The sequence below is a fragment of the Nilaparvata lugens genome, chromosome 5, assembly GCF_014356525.2.
Source record: "Nilaparvata lugens isolate BPH chromosome 5, ASM1435652v1, whole genome shotgun sequence".
Lineage (NCBI taxonomy): Eukaryota > Metazoa > Arthropoda > Insecta > Hemiptera > Delphacidae > Nilaparvata > Nilaparvata lugens.
In genome coordinates this window covers 65,104,790-65,118,766 of record NC_052508.1, presented here as the reverse complement: position 1 = coordinate 65,118,766, position 13,977 = coordinate 65,104,790, and the positions used below count along the sequence as shown (strand labels likewise).

The 13,977-nt window shown below is 35.2% G+C and overlaps 1 protein-coding gene across 4 annotated transcripts in view; it reads left to right on the top strand.

The window, feature by feature from the left end:
• Window positions 1-278: 278 nt before the first annotated feature.
• Window positions 279-13,977, top strand: part of LOC111048994 — a 29,029-nt gene continuing 15,330 nt past the window's right edge. Inside the window, exon 1 of one of the 4 annotated variants that reach the window (XM_039429045.1) lies at window positions 279-556. In XM_039429045.1, the coding sequence (XP_039284979.1) occupies window positions 450-556 (107 nt within the window). In that variant the 5' untranslated portion in view covers window positions 279-449. Of the gene's footprint in view, window positions 557-11,839; window positions 12,034-12,712; window positions 13,541-13,977 lie in introns of those variants that run through there. The other 3 variants (XR_005571425.1, XR_005571423.1, XR_005571424.1) reach the window with 3 other exon arrangements.

Here is a 13,977-nt window from a genome sequence, read left to right as displayed (position 1 = left end):
TCTATTGTGAAGATTGTCTTGCTCTAAACTGTAAATATTTGTGCAAGTAAATTTTATCTGTTCATTCAGTACAATAATTGCAAATGTATACATTTACACACACACACACACACACACACACACACACACACCACACACACACACACACACACACACACACACACACACACACACACACATACATACACACATTTCATTCTATTTGTTTGTTGTTTCCAGACGGGAGGAGGAGGAGGTTGGGGAGATAATGGACTATGAAGGCGACGAGACAGATGACTGCACTTCACCGCCATCAAAACTTTTTTGCCCAACACCGATACGATTAGACCAGAGGCGTTGGTATCACGGTGTCGGAAGAGGACGACGAATCTTCACATCAGCAGCTGAGGAGGGGCTGCAGTTGCAGAAACCATTGACCAGTAGTTGGTCTAGTGAGCAGCAGGGACTGGATGCACCTGCAATTTTGTGCAACAACACGTGTTTGGCAGCAAAGGACGAAGCCAACGAAAGCAGTGATAAAGAAAACACCTGATCCACAATCAACAACTTTCAAGCGGTGAGGAATTTATTATTACTACTACTACTGCTATTTCAAGTAATTAATATGGATTATACAATTGAAAGAATAACCAGCATAAATTCGAGCGCAATACGATATTGTCTTTTATTTAGAAAAATATTTATCGATGTTGTTCAAACATTACTGCAAATTTTGAAACCTAAACTAATTGAACTAATTGTTGAAGAAAGTGAACATTTTGACGGAAATATTAAATGGTATTTTGTAACAACTGTTTTATTGAAAAAAGTAAATGTTGATCAACAGGAAGTTATTGAAACTACAACAAATGCATCATTCTATAGCTTTACGTCTGTGTTAGTAAATGTTGATGAACAATTAGATGAGTTGCAAGATCAGTTCATTAGAGGTGTAGATAAAATAGAATCGACACTTGACAAATTTATAAGATACGGTAGTGGATGGAATGTTGTTAGAATTATTTCCCTTGATTTAAATATTATTCGTTATAATCCTTTAACTGGCGGAAATAGCACATATATTGAAACACCTGCTTTTATAAAAGCAAAAAAAGCCATTATAAATGTACAGAACAGAAACGATAGCAAATGTTTTCTATGGAGCGTACTTAGCTATTTTCATTTTAGACGTAGCAGTATGACTGTTGATTATCTTAAACAATTTGAAAACACACTAAATTTGACCGGTATAAAGTTTCCTAGCACAGTGCATGACATTAAAAAATTTGAATTACAAAATGTGAACATATCAATCACAGTGATTGCCTATGATTCAAGTAACAATAAGTTTTTCCCGTACCGTTGTTCAATTTATAGACAACGCGAACACAAAATAAATCTTTTACTCTTGTCAAATGATACAACACCGAAAAAATGGCACTATGTTCTGATAAACACACGTCAAGGGTATAATGGTTTGTCACGACTACTGAGCCACCACTTGTCATCACATAACGGACAAGTGTTTATTTGCCCATTTTGTTTCAATAAATTCACAACTAATAGACAAGCAAATTGTGACGGAAAAGCAAATTTAGACAAGTACATGGATTTGTGCTCAACATTTGCTATACAAAAAACAATACTGCCTAAACAGGGTGAAATTTTGAAGTTTAGCAATTATTCGTACACTTTGAAAAATAAATACATTGCATTTGCTGATTTTGAAAGTTTTATTGTACCAACAAATAATGATGTGGATGATGTGCATGATGATGATTTGCTTGGAACTGATATAAGAAATAGCTTCACAAGGAAAACACAAAAACACTTTGCTTGCGGTTACTCATTTATTATTTTAGATGAATTGGGTGAAATATTTTACGGTCCACGCGTCTATAGAGCTACAAGTGTTGGTGAGAGAATTGTTGAAAAATTTCTAGATGAAATCATAGCCATAGGTCGAAACTGTTCTTTTGATATGCAACGTGAAGTGCCAATGATTGAACTGAATGAACAACAATTATTAGATTTTAACAATAGTGGAAACTGTTTTTTGTGCAACAATGAATTTAAAGACAACGATATTCAATGCAGACATCATTCACATACGACTGGCTTGTATCTCGGTGCAACGCACAAGTCTTGTAATTTAAATGCAAAAGCACCGTCATTCTTAAACTGTTTTTTTCATAATTTTCGCGGATATGACAGTCATTTCATTGTAAAGGCTTTAGCAGGACGAAAGGAAAAAATTCATTGTATTGCAAACTCATCGGAAAAATTCCTCACAATTACAGTAGATCGGGTAAGATTTCTTGATAGCTATCAATTTTTGTGCTCAAGTCTACAGACACTTGTTGCCAATCTTGCAAGTGATAAAGAAAACATTGAAACAAATTTCAAAGTAATGTGTAGCATATTCAACGAAAAAAACCAACAACAATTGTTATTACGCAAGGGTGTCTACCCCTATGAATATATAACAGATGCAGACAAATTTGATGAACAGCAACTACCGCCGATTGAGGCATTTTACAGTAGTCTTAATAATACAGCATTACAAGTAAGCGATTACAACCATGCACAAAAAGTATGGCACGATTTTGACATTGAAACGATAGGCGATTACCATGATCTGTACCTTCTTACCGATTGTTTATTGCTGGCAGATATTTTTCAAAATTTTAGGAATGTATTTTTTTCGATTTACAAGCTTGACGTTTCCCACTTTGTTTCGTTACCGCATTTTTCGTTGAATGCAATGTTATTTTTGTCAAAAGTACACTTGGAATTAATCAGCAATGCTGATATGAACCTGCTCATAGAAACTGGTTTACGCGGCGGCTTGTCAGTCATTCCCCACCGTCACGCAGTCGCTAACAATAAATTTATGGGTTGTAATTATAATCCAGCTATTGAATCTAGTTTTTTGTTGTATCTTGATTGTACAAGCTTATACGCTCATTCAATGATTGCATACAAACTACCGCAATCAAATTTTAGATTTTTATCACAAGATGAAATTACAGTTTTAGGCGATTTTACAACTATTGATGATGAAGCAGACATTGGCTATATAATCGAAGCAGACCTGTTGTATCCTGTTGATTTACATGATTTACATAATGACTTTCCACTTGCACCGTTAAAAGATCAGCCGCCACACAGCCTGTTCTCATCATATCAAACAGAAGACAATGTTGTGCACAGAGAAGTGGCGCCGTCATCCTCACAAGTGACGGACGCGCGCTAGTGCATCAACAAGATTGTTAGCAACCCTTCATAATCGTAATCGTTATGTTCTTCACTATAGAAATTTGAAACTTTATTCAAGCTTAGGCATGAAATTGACTGCTGTACATAGAGTAATCGCTTTTCAACAGTCATACTGGCTTAAACCGTTTATTGATTTGAATGCACAACTCAGGAAGGAGGCTAAAAATTCATTTGAATGTCAGCTCTTTAAATTTTTGAGTAATTCACTGTACGGCAAGATGCTTGAAAGTTCTAGGAAACGAATAGATTTTAAGCTAATTACTAGTCAGAAATCATTGGAAAGATTGATTGCAAAACCAAGTTGTAAACGATGGATTGTGTTTGACAAAGACATTGTTGGTGTACAAATGTGTAAAACAGAAATAAAATTAGATCGTCCAATTTATGCTGGTTTTTCTATTCTTGATTTGAGTAAATTTACAATGTTCAATTTCCACTACAACATTTTCTTGAAAATGTTCGATCCAAGCTGTGTGAAATTATGCATGAGCGATACAGACTCGTTGCTATATCATATCAAATCAGACGATATCTATGCAGTTATCAAACAAAATCTCCAACATTTTGATACAAGTGCTTACCCCACCACTCATTGTTGTTATAGCCAATTAAATCGTGGTGTACCTGGTACATTTAAAGATGAACTTTCAAATTTTCAAATAACTGCTTTTTCGGGTTTACGGGCGAAACTTTACAGTTTTGAATATATTTTAAGCAGCATAAATAGTAGTAGTAGTAGTAGTAGTAAGGATTTAGCAAGTAGTTCTACTAAAATAATGAGTAAACATACAGCTAAGGGTGTAGCAAGAACGGTTATAGATAATAAACTGAGGTTTGATATGTATATGAAATGTCTGACAGATAGATCAATACAACGCGAATGCTTTTCACAATTACGTAGTTATTCCCATGATATTTATCAGATAAGATGTGCAAAAATTGCATTATCACCATTTGATACAAAGAGATATATTGAATCAAATGGAATAGAAACAAAAGCGTGGGGTCATTATTCAATAGAAGAGAGAAGAAGAGAAGAAGAAGAAGATGGAGGCAGCGGCTAGAGTTAAAGCAGTGAGAGAGAGAGTATGGGATCAGCAGCAGCAGCTGCTGTTGTGTGTAGAGAAAGTGGTTATCACAAGTGGTCAGTGTTGTGTGAAGAAGAAGAAGAAGGATTGCTGTTGGCAGGTGAGCTGAACTCTAGCAAAACGCACGCACGCACACGTGCAGTAGTAGAAGAAACGAAACCAATTTATGATGACGGATTTGCAACAGAAAATTGCACAAGAATTACATCGACCAGCAAGAAGGAAATTTAACAGACGTAATTATATACTAAAAGGAATAAAAGACCTCATTCAAATTGATTTAATAGAGATGCCAGAATTTGCTAAAGCAAACAATGGTTATCGTTATGTGTTAATTGCTATTAATTGTTTTTCACGTTATGCTTATGCTGAACCATTAAAAACTAAAACAGGAAAAGAAGTTGTACAAAAATTAGCGCGGATATTACAGTTAAATAAAGGTATAAAAAATGTGCAAAGCGATTTAGGTCGTGAATTTTACAATAAAGATGTTAAACAACTATTCGATAGATTACACATTAATCATTACAGTGTATTTTCTGAAATTAAGGCAGCTTTTGTAGAAAGATTGAATAGAACATTGAAAACAAATTTGTATAAACAACTAACTGCTAGTGGCACACAAAAATGGTTGAACATTTTGCCAGACATTGTAAATCAATATAATAACACTATTCATTCCTCAATTGGCATGACACCGGCCAGTGTTACACGACGTCATGAAAAACAGTTGATCATGTTACAATTGAAGAAGAAGAATAAAAAGCAATCACGTTTAGTTTATCGTGCAAAGTTTGCATTAGGTGACGTAGTGCGAATAAGTAAGTTTCGTCAGGTTTTTGATAAAAGTTTTAGATTAAATTGGTCGCCAGAACTGTTTATAATTCATGCTGTTTATCCTACACAACCGCCAACCTATGTAATACGCGATCTTAACAATGAAATCATACAAGGTCGATTCTATAGTGAACAATTGATGAAAACGAAATTATCACCGTCTGAACAAAATACATATTTGGTTGAACGAATAATACGAAAATCTAAGAATAAATGTCTTGTTAAATGGTTAGGTTTTGATAAGCCAAGCTGGGTAGATAAGTCAGATATTATTACTCCAACTGTACAGAAACTACGTGCAAACACTAGCAGTTATCATCAATAATATTGTTTCATATATGATTTGTTGTAATAATTATTAGTTGAAATACTGTCAAAATTTGTATTCTTTTGCAAGTAGAAGATTAAATTTGTTGTAATAATAATTATTAGCTGAAACACTGTCAATATTTTTTGTATTCTTTTGCAAGTAGAAGATTAAATTTGTTGTAATGATAATTATTAGCTGAAACACTGTCAATATTTTTTTGTATCCTTTTGCAAGTAGAAGATGAAATTTGTTGGTGCGCGACAGATATTATCTTGTGTTAATAAAAGCTGTATGTGTGTACATCTGATCATTGTGTCTATATGTTTTCTTCATCCACAAACCATTTGTAGTACGTAGCAGCAGTAACCTATCCAGTATAGTTGTTGTGCAGATGCGCATGTGTAAGCAGCAAGCGCGCAGCAGCAGCAAGAGTTGATAAAAATAGTAGTTATTATGTCAGCAGCGGCGGCGTTACCGCCAGAAGAAGCGGCAATTGCAATAGTTAACTTTGATAATCTTATTGTAGATTCAAAACAAGCAGACAAAGCTTGTCTAGATAGAAAAAAGCATGGTGAATTTTTACCAAGTTCAGCTAGAATTCTAATTTGCGGTGCATCAAATTGTGGAAAGACAAATGTACTGCTGAATTTGATATTTGATAAGAATGGATTAAAATTCAAAAACTTATACTTGTTCAGTAAGTCATTGTATCAGGAAAAGTATAAGTTATTGGATATTGTTTTTTCAAAACTCAAGTGTGTGAAATATTATAAATCTGACAACATTGAAAGTATACCACAGCCGAATGATGTTGACAATCATTCACTGTTGATATTCGACGATTTGAATGTTACATGTGTGCCGCAAATACGTAACTTTTTCACAATGGGCAGACACAAAAACATAGATTGTGTGTATTTGATTCAAAGCTATGGTGCAATTTCAAAACATCATATTAGGGACAATGCGAATATGCTTATTATATTTAAAATGGATATGCATAATTTAAAATTAGTGTTTAGAGATTTTGTTGGATCTGATATGACATTCGTTGCATTTAGAAAACTATGTTCAGATGTATGGCAAAGCGGAAATCATAGTTTTATTTCAATTTTTACTGAGTGTAAAACTGATGCTGGTAAATATCGTAATTGTCTTGGTAAGTATATTGATCCAAGCTTGTATAGCAGCAGCAGTAGTACCAACTAACATGTGTCAATTCTCATCATTTGTTGTTGAGACAGTGTAGATGAAAGAGCTATACTCTACTAGCAATATGCATAAATTTAAATCAAAGAGAAAAAAATACAAACAAAATAGACGACGACGAGACCATGCACGGCGACAACGTCATCGTCAGTCTAGTAAAGTGATTGACAGGATAAAAGGTTTGCGTGAATCAATTATTCATAAGCATAAATCGTTAACTAGTATGATTAGGGAAAATGATACAATTAGACAAAAATCATTAGAACCAATTGTTAATCCACTAAAAGAATTGAAAGATACACTTGTACAACAACATCAGCAGCAGATGGCTGACACTAGAAGCAGACTTAAAGAAGAATCAGAGGAGGAGGAGGAGGAGGAGGAGGAGGAGGAGGAGGAGGAGGAGGAGGAGGAGGAGGAGGAGGAAAAAGGTAAAATGGAGGATGAGGGGGAAGGATTGAATAGATCTAATGTGGGTGATATCTTGAATAAGACAACAATACAAAATGATTTCGTTGATGAGTATATACGCGAATTTCATAAGGAAAAACTAAATAATTGTATATCTTATGGTATATGTTATGACAGTATCGATAATGAATACTTTATGGGTACAAAGGAAATTATTATTGACAATGCTAATTTAATTATCGACAATAATAATAGATATCGTTTAACAGTTGGTTTGTGTGAACTTCTCTTTAAAAAACAGCCTGACATGAAAATGTACACCGAACGTGATTTGATAAAATATCGAAATATACTACAGCTAACATCTGCTCATTTAGATCGTCGTGGATATGTTAAAAGAAATAAAGGCTACAAATCACAAATTATTCAATCTTTATTCCCATCAGCAAGTAGGAAAACAAAGAAAAGATTGAGGAAGAACATTGCTGGTGATGCTGCTGTTAGTGGTATGGGTTTTATAAGAAATGAATCTACTAGTCGACAATATGTCTATTGGGATGATCCAAATGAACTGATTGACAGATTAAATATTCTAATTTCATCACAACAGGCAGGAAATAGATCACATACTGTTGAAATGGCTTCAATTATTGAAGAACTCAAAGAAAGTGGTATTATATTAGGTGGTGGTGGTGGTGGTAGAAGTTAGTATGTGTTTAACACTTGACAGAGATGGCAAGTAGTACTGTGAGTAGTAGTACAATAGATCGCTTTGGTCGAACACATCATGTGTTTAATAGTAATCATACAGCAGCAGCAGTAGCAGCAGCAGCAGTAAACAGTGGTTGTGAATCAACATCGTTAGTGGCAGCAAGTAGAGAATATTTAGACAGTAAACTACTTGAAATATCATCAAATTTATTTACTAAATTACAGTCAGATCCATTGTTGGTTAACAGACAATACTTGGACAGTAAATTGCAGGAAATTTCAACAAATATATTCAATAAACTGCAGTCTGATTCATCATCATCATCATTAGTAAATAGAAAATATCTAGACAGCAAATTACTTGCAATTTCAACTAATATATTCCAAAAACTCAGGCTGATTTAATTACAAAGAAAGTGTTTGAAAGTAAATTACATACAATGTCTGATATATTGAAGGAAATAGCACAGCAAAAACAGAATTTTGATTTACAATTGAAAACCCTATCAAAATCAATTAGTGATGAAATTGAGCTAAAGTATGTTAGTAGGTCGTTGTTTGATCAAAAATCAGATGAATTGAAATCATTTTGTGAACAACAAAGTGAGAACAATAGTTTGAAACATGTTGATACAGACTTGCTAGATAGGAAATTGACAGATTTAAATGAGAGTTTACTCACACAAACTGAAAATAACTATATTAAGAAGCAAGAGTTTAATCAGAAGGTACTCGAAATACAAACTGCAATTAATGACATGTTTGTAGACATGCATAAGCAACTTGATGGTAAACATTTAGCACTAGGTGACAAATTAAAAGTTGACATTATGCAGATGATTATGAAGGGTGACGATTTTCAGAATTATTTAAATGAACAGTTGTTCAACTTTTCATACTATTTGATTGCACAATATGTCAAAAAGAGGTTCATCTTTGACATGAGTGAAGCTAGACAGCATAATTTGGATTCTGATCAGGTACAAGAGTTGTTTCTGAAAAGAATGTTCAGTGGAAGGAGACCAGCAGCAGCAAATAATACAAAAAGAAAGAAATATGACTGGGAAGTAGATGACTAGTAGTAGTATTAGTAGTGATTTAAATAAAAGAAAAAAAAGCAAGCTTTAGTAGTAGTAGTAGTTGTGAGTTTTGCCCAGTTGAAATCTGAGATATCTGAGATATCTGAGATTTTAAAGATTTTAAAGATTTTAAAGATTTTAAAGATCTGAGATATCTGGTTGGCAAGCCTGCTGCTGCTGGCCCAAGCAGGTTGTGCTCAACAAAGAAGGGGGACAAAATGGTCGTCCTATTGGTGCACCTGTCTGCCTTCCTATTGGTGTGCACCTGCTCAACAAAGAAGGGGAACAAGCCTTCCTATTGGTGGTGGGCATGTGCACCTGCTCAACTAAGAAGGGGAACAAAATGGCCGTGTGTGCCTTCCTATTGGTGGGGCGTGTGCACCTGCTGGTCAACAAAGAAGGGGAACAAGCCTTCCTATTGGTGGTGGGCATGTGCACCTGCTCAACTAAGAAGGGGAACAAAATGACCGTGTGTGCCTTCCTATTGGTGGGGTGTGTGCACCTGCTGGTCAACAAAGAAGGGGAACAAGCCTTCCTATTGGTGGTGGGCATGACAGGTGCACCTGCTGGTCAACAAGGAAGGGGAACAAAATGGCCGTGTGTGTCTTCCTATTGGTGGGGCGTGTGCACCTGCTGGTCAACAAAGAAGGGGAACAGGTGGGGGTGCCTTCCTATTGGTGGGAGGCCGCCATTTTGCTGATGGTGGGGGAAATCTGCCATTTTGGACACACCTCCTAACTTCCTATTGGTTGGGGGAGGGGCTTTGGTGGGGGACAAAATGGCCGACACTAGGGCTGGGGGGTGGTGGGGGGGAAATCTGTCATTTTGGACACGCCCCCTCGCTTCCTATTGGTTGGGGGCGTGGCCAAAATGGCCGACACTAGGGCTGGGGGGTGGAGGGGGGGAGGGGGGGTTTAGGCCACGCCCCTCGTCTCCTATTGGTCTTGTGCAGAACTCTCAAATCTACACTACTGTCTTCTCCCCCTCCTCATCATCCTCCTCCTTTCTTATCCACTTCCTGCTCCCCCTTCTCTACTTGGTCCTATTTTTACCTCCTTTTCTACTTCATTCTCTTCCTCCTTCTTCAATTGTCGCCTTCCTTTTCACCTTTCTCTGCAATGGAAATATATAATTTTGATTATAATTAAATCTATAAATACAATCTATAATATAATAAAGGAAAGAACTGGCTTATAGACGTAGGGATGGGAAATTCACGAATGACGCATCATCACGTCTCAACTACTCAACTGATTTACTTGAAATTTTGCATATAGATTCTCAATTCACCGAATTCTACAAGATTTTAGCACGTCAAGTTTTCAGTTTTTACTTTCCTTGCCTTATTACCATACTTAAGGAAAGTATTGATTTCCGAAAAAAATTAAGGTACCCCAATTTCTAAATTTCTATACGTTTCAAGGTCTCCTGAGTCCGAAAAAGTGGTTTTTGGGTATTGGTCTGTATGTATGTGTGTGTGTGTGTGTGTGTGTGTGTGTGTGTGTGTGTGTGTGTGTGTGTGTGTGTGGTGTGTGTGTGTGTGTGTGTGTGTGTGTGTGTGTGTGTGTGTGTGTGTGTGTGTGTGGTGTGTGTGTGTGTGTGTGTGTGTGTGTGTGTGTGTGTGGTGGTGTGTGTGTGTGTGTGTGTGTGTGTGTGTGTGTGTGTAGTGTATGTGCGTCTGTGTACACGATATCTCATCTCCCAGTTAACGGAATGACTTGAAAATTACAATATAAGGATCTGACACGAACAATTTCGATCAAATGCAATCCAAGATGGCGGCTAAAATGGCGAAAATGTTGTCAAAAACAGGGTTTTTTGCGATTTTCTCGAAAATGGCTCCAACGATTTTGATCAAATTTATACCTGGAATAGTCATTGATAAGCTCTATCAACTGCAACAAGTCCTATATCTGTAAAAATTTCAGGAGCTTTGCCCCATCTATGCAACGTTTGATTTTAGATTCTCAATTATCAGCCTTCATATACAATTTAAACGAAAAAATTTAAGTGGAAAAGATTGAGCATGGAAATCTCTGCAATTAATGTCCTGTAACATTTTCACCTAGAATTGAAAATAAGCTTGAAATCCGAAAAAATGTGATTATTAAATTGCAAACTGTTGGCAACTGTTGGTTCTATTAAATCATTCACTATGAAGAGATAGCAGACCTCGTGTGTTTCCAGCATTATTGACCTATCACCAGCTGTCTTATAACTTTGAATAGTAGACTTGAGATGCGCGAGTACACTAGCGTCAGGTGATCAAGGAAAGTAGTGTGAGTGCGCCACACCAGATTTTTCAACGTTTCAATTGGACCCTTGCCGAGCAGGGCTTGAACCAGAATTACAAATGATGAGAAAATGATGAGAAGAAACGAAAAGAGGAGAAGGAGTGAGTGGAAGAAGAACAAAGAAGAAGGAGAAGGAGGAGAAGGAAAAGAAAAAAAGAAGTAGAATGAGAAGAAGAAGAAGAAGAAGAAGGAGAAGAAGAAGAAGAAGAAGAAGAAGAAGAAGAAGAAGAAGAAGAAGAAGAAGAAGAAGAAGAAGAAGAATGAGGAGGAGGAGAATAAGAATAAGAAGAAGATAAAAGAGAATAAGAAGGGAAGAGAAGAAAAATAATAAGAAGAAACGAAAAGATTGATTGATTGATTGAGTACTTTATTTATGTAGATTACAATATATACTGGCTTATACACTTATATACAATAGCTTACAATACAGCAACATTATAGATGAATTTACATAATATAGACTAAGATAATAATTTGTCATACATGACATCAGAACCTATTCAATTTTTTAAATATTATTTTGTGAATTGGAAATCTGGTCGCGGATTTAATTATTAAATATAATGGATAAAGCGAGAAGATCTCCAATGTACAAAGATGAAACGTGTGTTTTATCACGTTTCGTGAAGGCAGGTCTTGAGAATTCAATTATAGGCTGTCGCAGTTCGGGCAGTTTAAACCTACATAATTGTATTTTTCAGGATTTGAATCTTGTAGGGAAAGCTGGTGTTTTTGATTCGTCAACTGGAAGAGTTTTTCTTTTATATTTTTTTTATTTGAAATTCGGGAGTGTTTTAACTGGACCTTTGAAGAACAGGCCAAAGGATTTTGTTAAGGTATAGTAAGATCCATAATTCTAAATGGTAATTTTAGTTTTTTTATTGTTATTATAATCATAAACTGAACGACCACAGATCAGCAAAGCGAGTAGCACCTGAAATATTCATCTGGTTATTATTATTTCGTAATTTCTAAATATAATTATAATTTTTGTGATAAATAATTTATTGATTTGTTTAAAATATCAAAAACCTGTACGATCTTTTCTTGTTGTTCATTTTCCCACCCTTACATATTTGGTGAAGTAAAATTGTGATTACAAATTATTGAACTGTATATGATATGAAAAAGCAATTTGTGATATAATAACTATAGATAATTATATTGTTATGCATGTACATAAATTGGCGGAGCTTTGGACATATCAATGTCCATTCTTCGGAAAGAATATTAGGAGAAGGAGGTGAAGAAGAATAAGATGAAGATTAAAGAGAAAAAGGAGGGGAGAGAGGAAAAATAATAAGAAGAAACGAAAAGAGGTGGAGAAGAAGGAGGAAGAAGGAGTGAGTGGAAGAAGAACAAAGAAGAAGAAGAAGGAGAAGAGAGAAGAAGAAGAAGAAGAAGAAAGAAGAAAGTAGAAGAAAAATAAGATGAACAACAAGAAAAACAAAAAGAAAAAGGAAAATAAGAAAGATTATGTGAAAATAGAAGAAAGAAGAAGAAGAAGAAGAAGACGAGCAAAGAAGGAGGAGAGGAAGAAAATCACAATGAAGAAAATGAAGAAAAGTCATGTACATTCACGTAATACAGTCACGGACGTTTTTCTTATCAGCTGGTCTGTGTACTGTGGGAGGTAGACTAGCAATAGGCAGCACTCGGCTTGTCACTTAAATTAAAAAACATTTCCTCAAACCAATCACAACTGTTTTGCTAGTCATTCGGTCATGTCCCACTTGTTCTAACTGTTAGACCAGACCTGTTACATGCATTATTAGATCCAACGCAAAACGGTTTATTTAGTGTTAGAGTGTGTTTAGAATAGTAGACACCGTACCGAGAAAATTTAAAAAAGTGCTGAAATTTTTAGGGTCGAGAATTTTTTGTAAAAAAGTGCTGAACATTTTTACGTTCTGACATTTTTTGTTACAGTGTTTCTATTATCTTTGTTTAGCTGCTTTTTTGGTATCTTCTCTTCTTCTTTTCCTCAGTAGATTTGGTTAGTTGTATTTTTATACTGTACTGATAGAATTAGTGTTAAAAGTTTGAGGGTCAAAATTTGGTCATGTCCCACTTGTTCTAACCCAACTTCTAACTGTTAGACCAGAGCTATTACATTATTAGATCCAACGCAAATTGGTTTATTCAGTGTTAGAGTGTGTTTAGAATAGTAGACACCGTACCGAGAAACTTTAAAAAAGTGCTAACATTTTTAGGATTCGAAAACTTTTTGTAAAAAAGTGCTGAACATTTTTACGTTCTGACATTTTTTGTTACAGTGTTTCTATTATCTTTGTTTAGCTGCTTTTTTGGTATCTTCTCTTCTTCTTTTCCTCAGTAGATTTGGTTAGTTGTATTTTTATACTGTACTGATAGAATTAGTGTTAAAAGTTTGAGGGTCAAAATTTGGTCATGTCCTACTTGTTCTAACCCAACTTCTAACTGTTAGACCAGAGCTATTACATTATTAGATCCAACGCAAATTGGTTTATTCAGTGTTAGAGTGTGTTTAGAATAGTAGACACCGTACCGAGAAACTTTAAAAAAGTGCTAACATTTTTAGGATTCGAAAACTTTTTGTAAAAAAGTGCTGAACATTTTTACGTTCTGACATTTTTTGTTTCCATTATTTTTGTTAAGCTGCTTTTTTTGGTATCTTCTCTTCTTCTTTTCCTCAGTAGATTTGGTTAGTGTTATTTTTATACCGTACTGATAAAATTAGTGTTAAAAGTTTGAGGGGTGAAAATTTTATTGTTCTGCGGTTCTATTATTTTTTGTTCTAG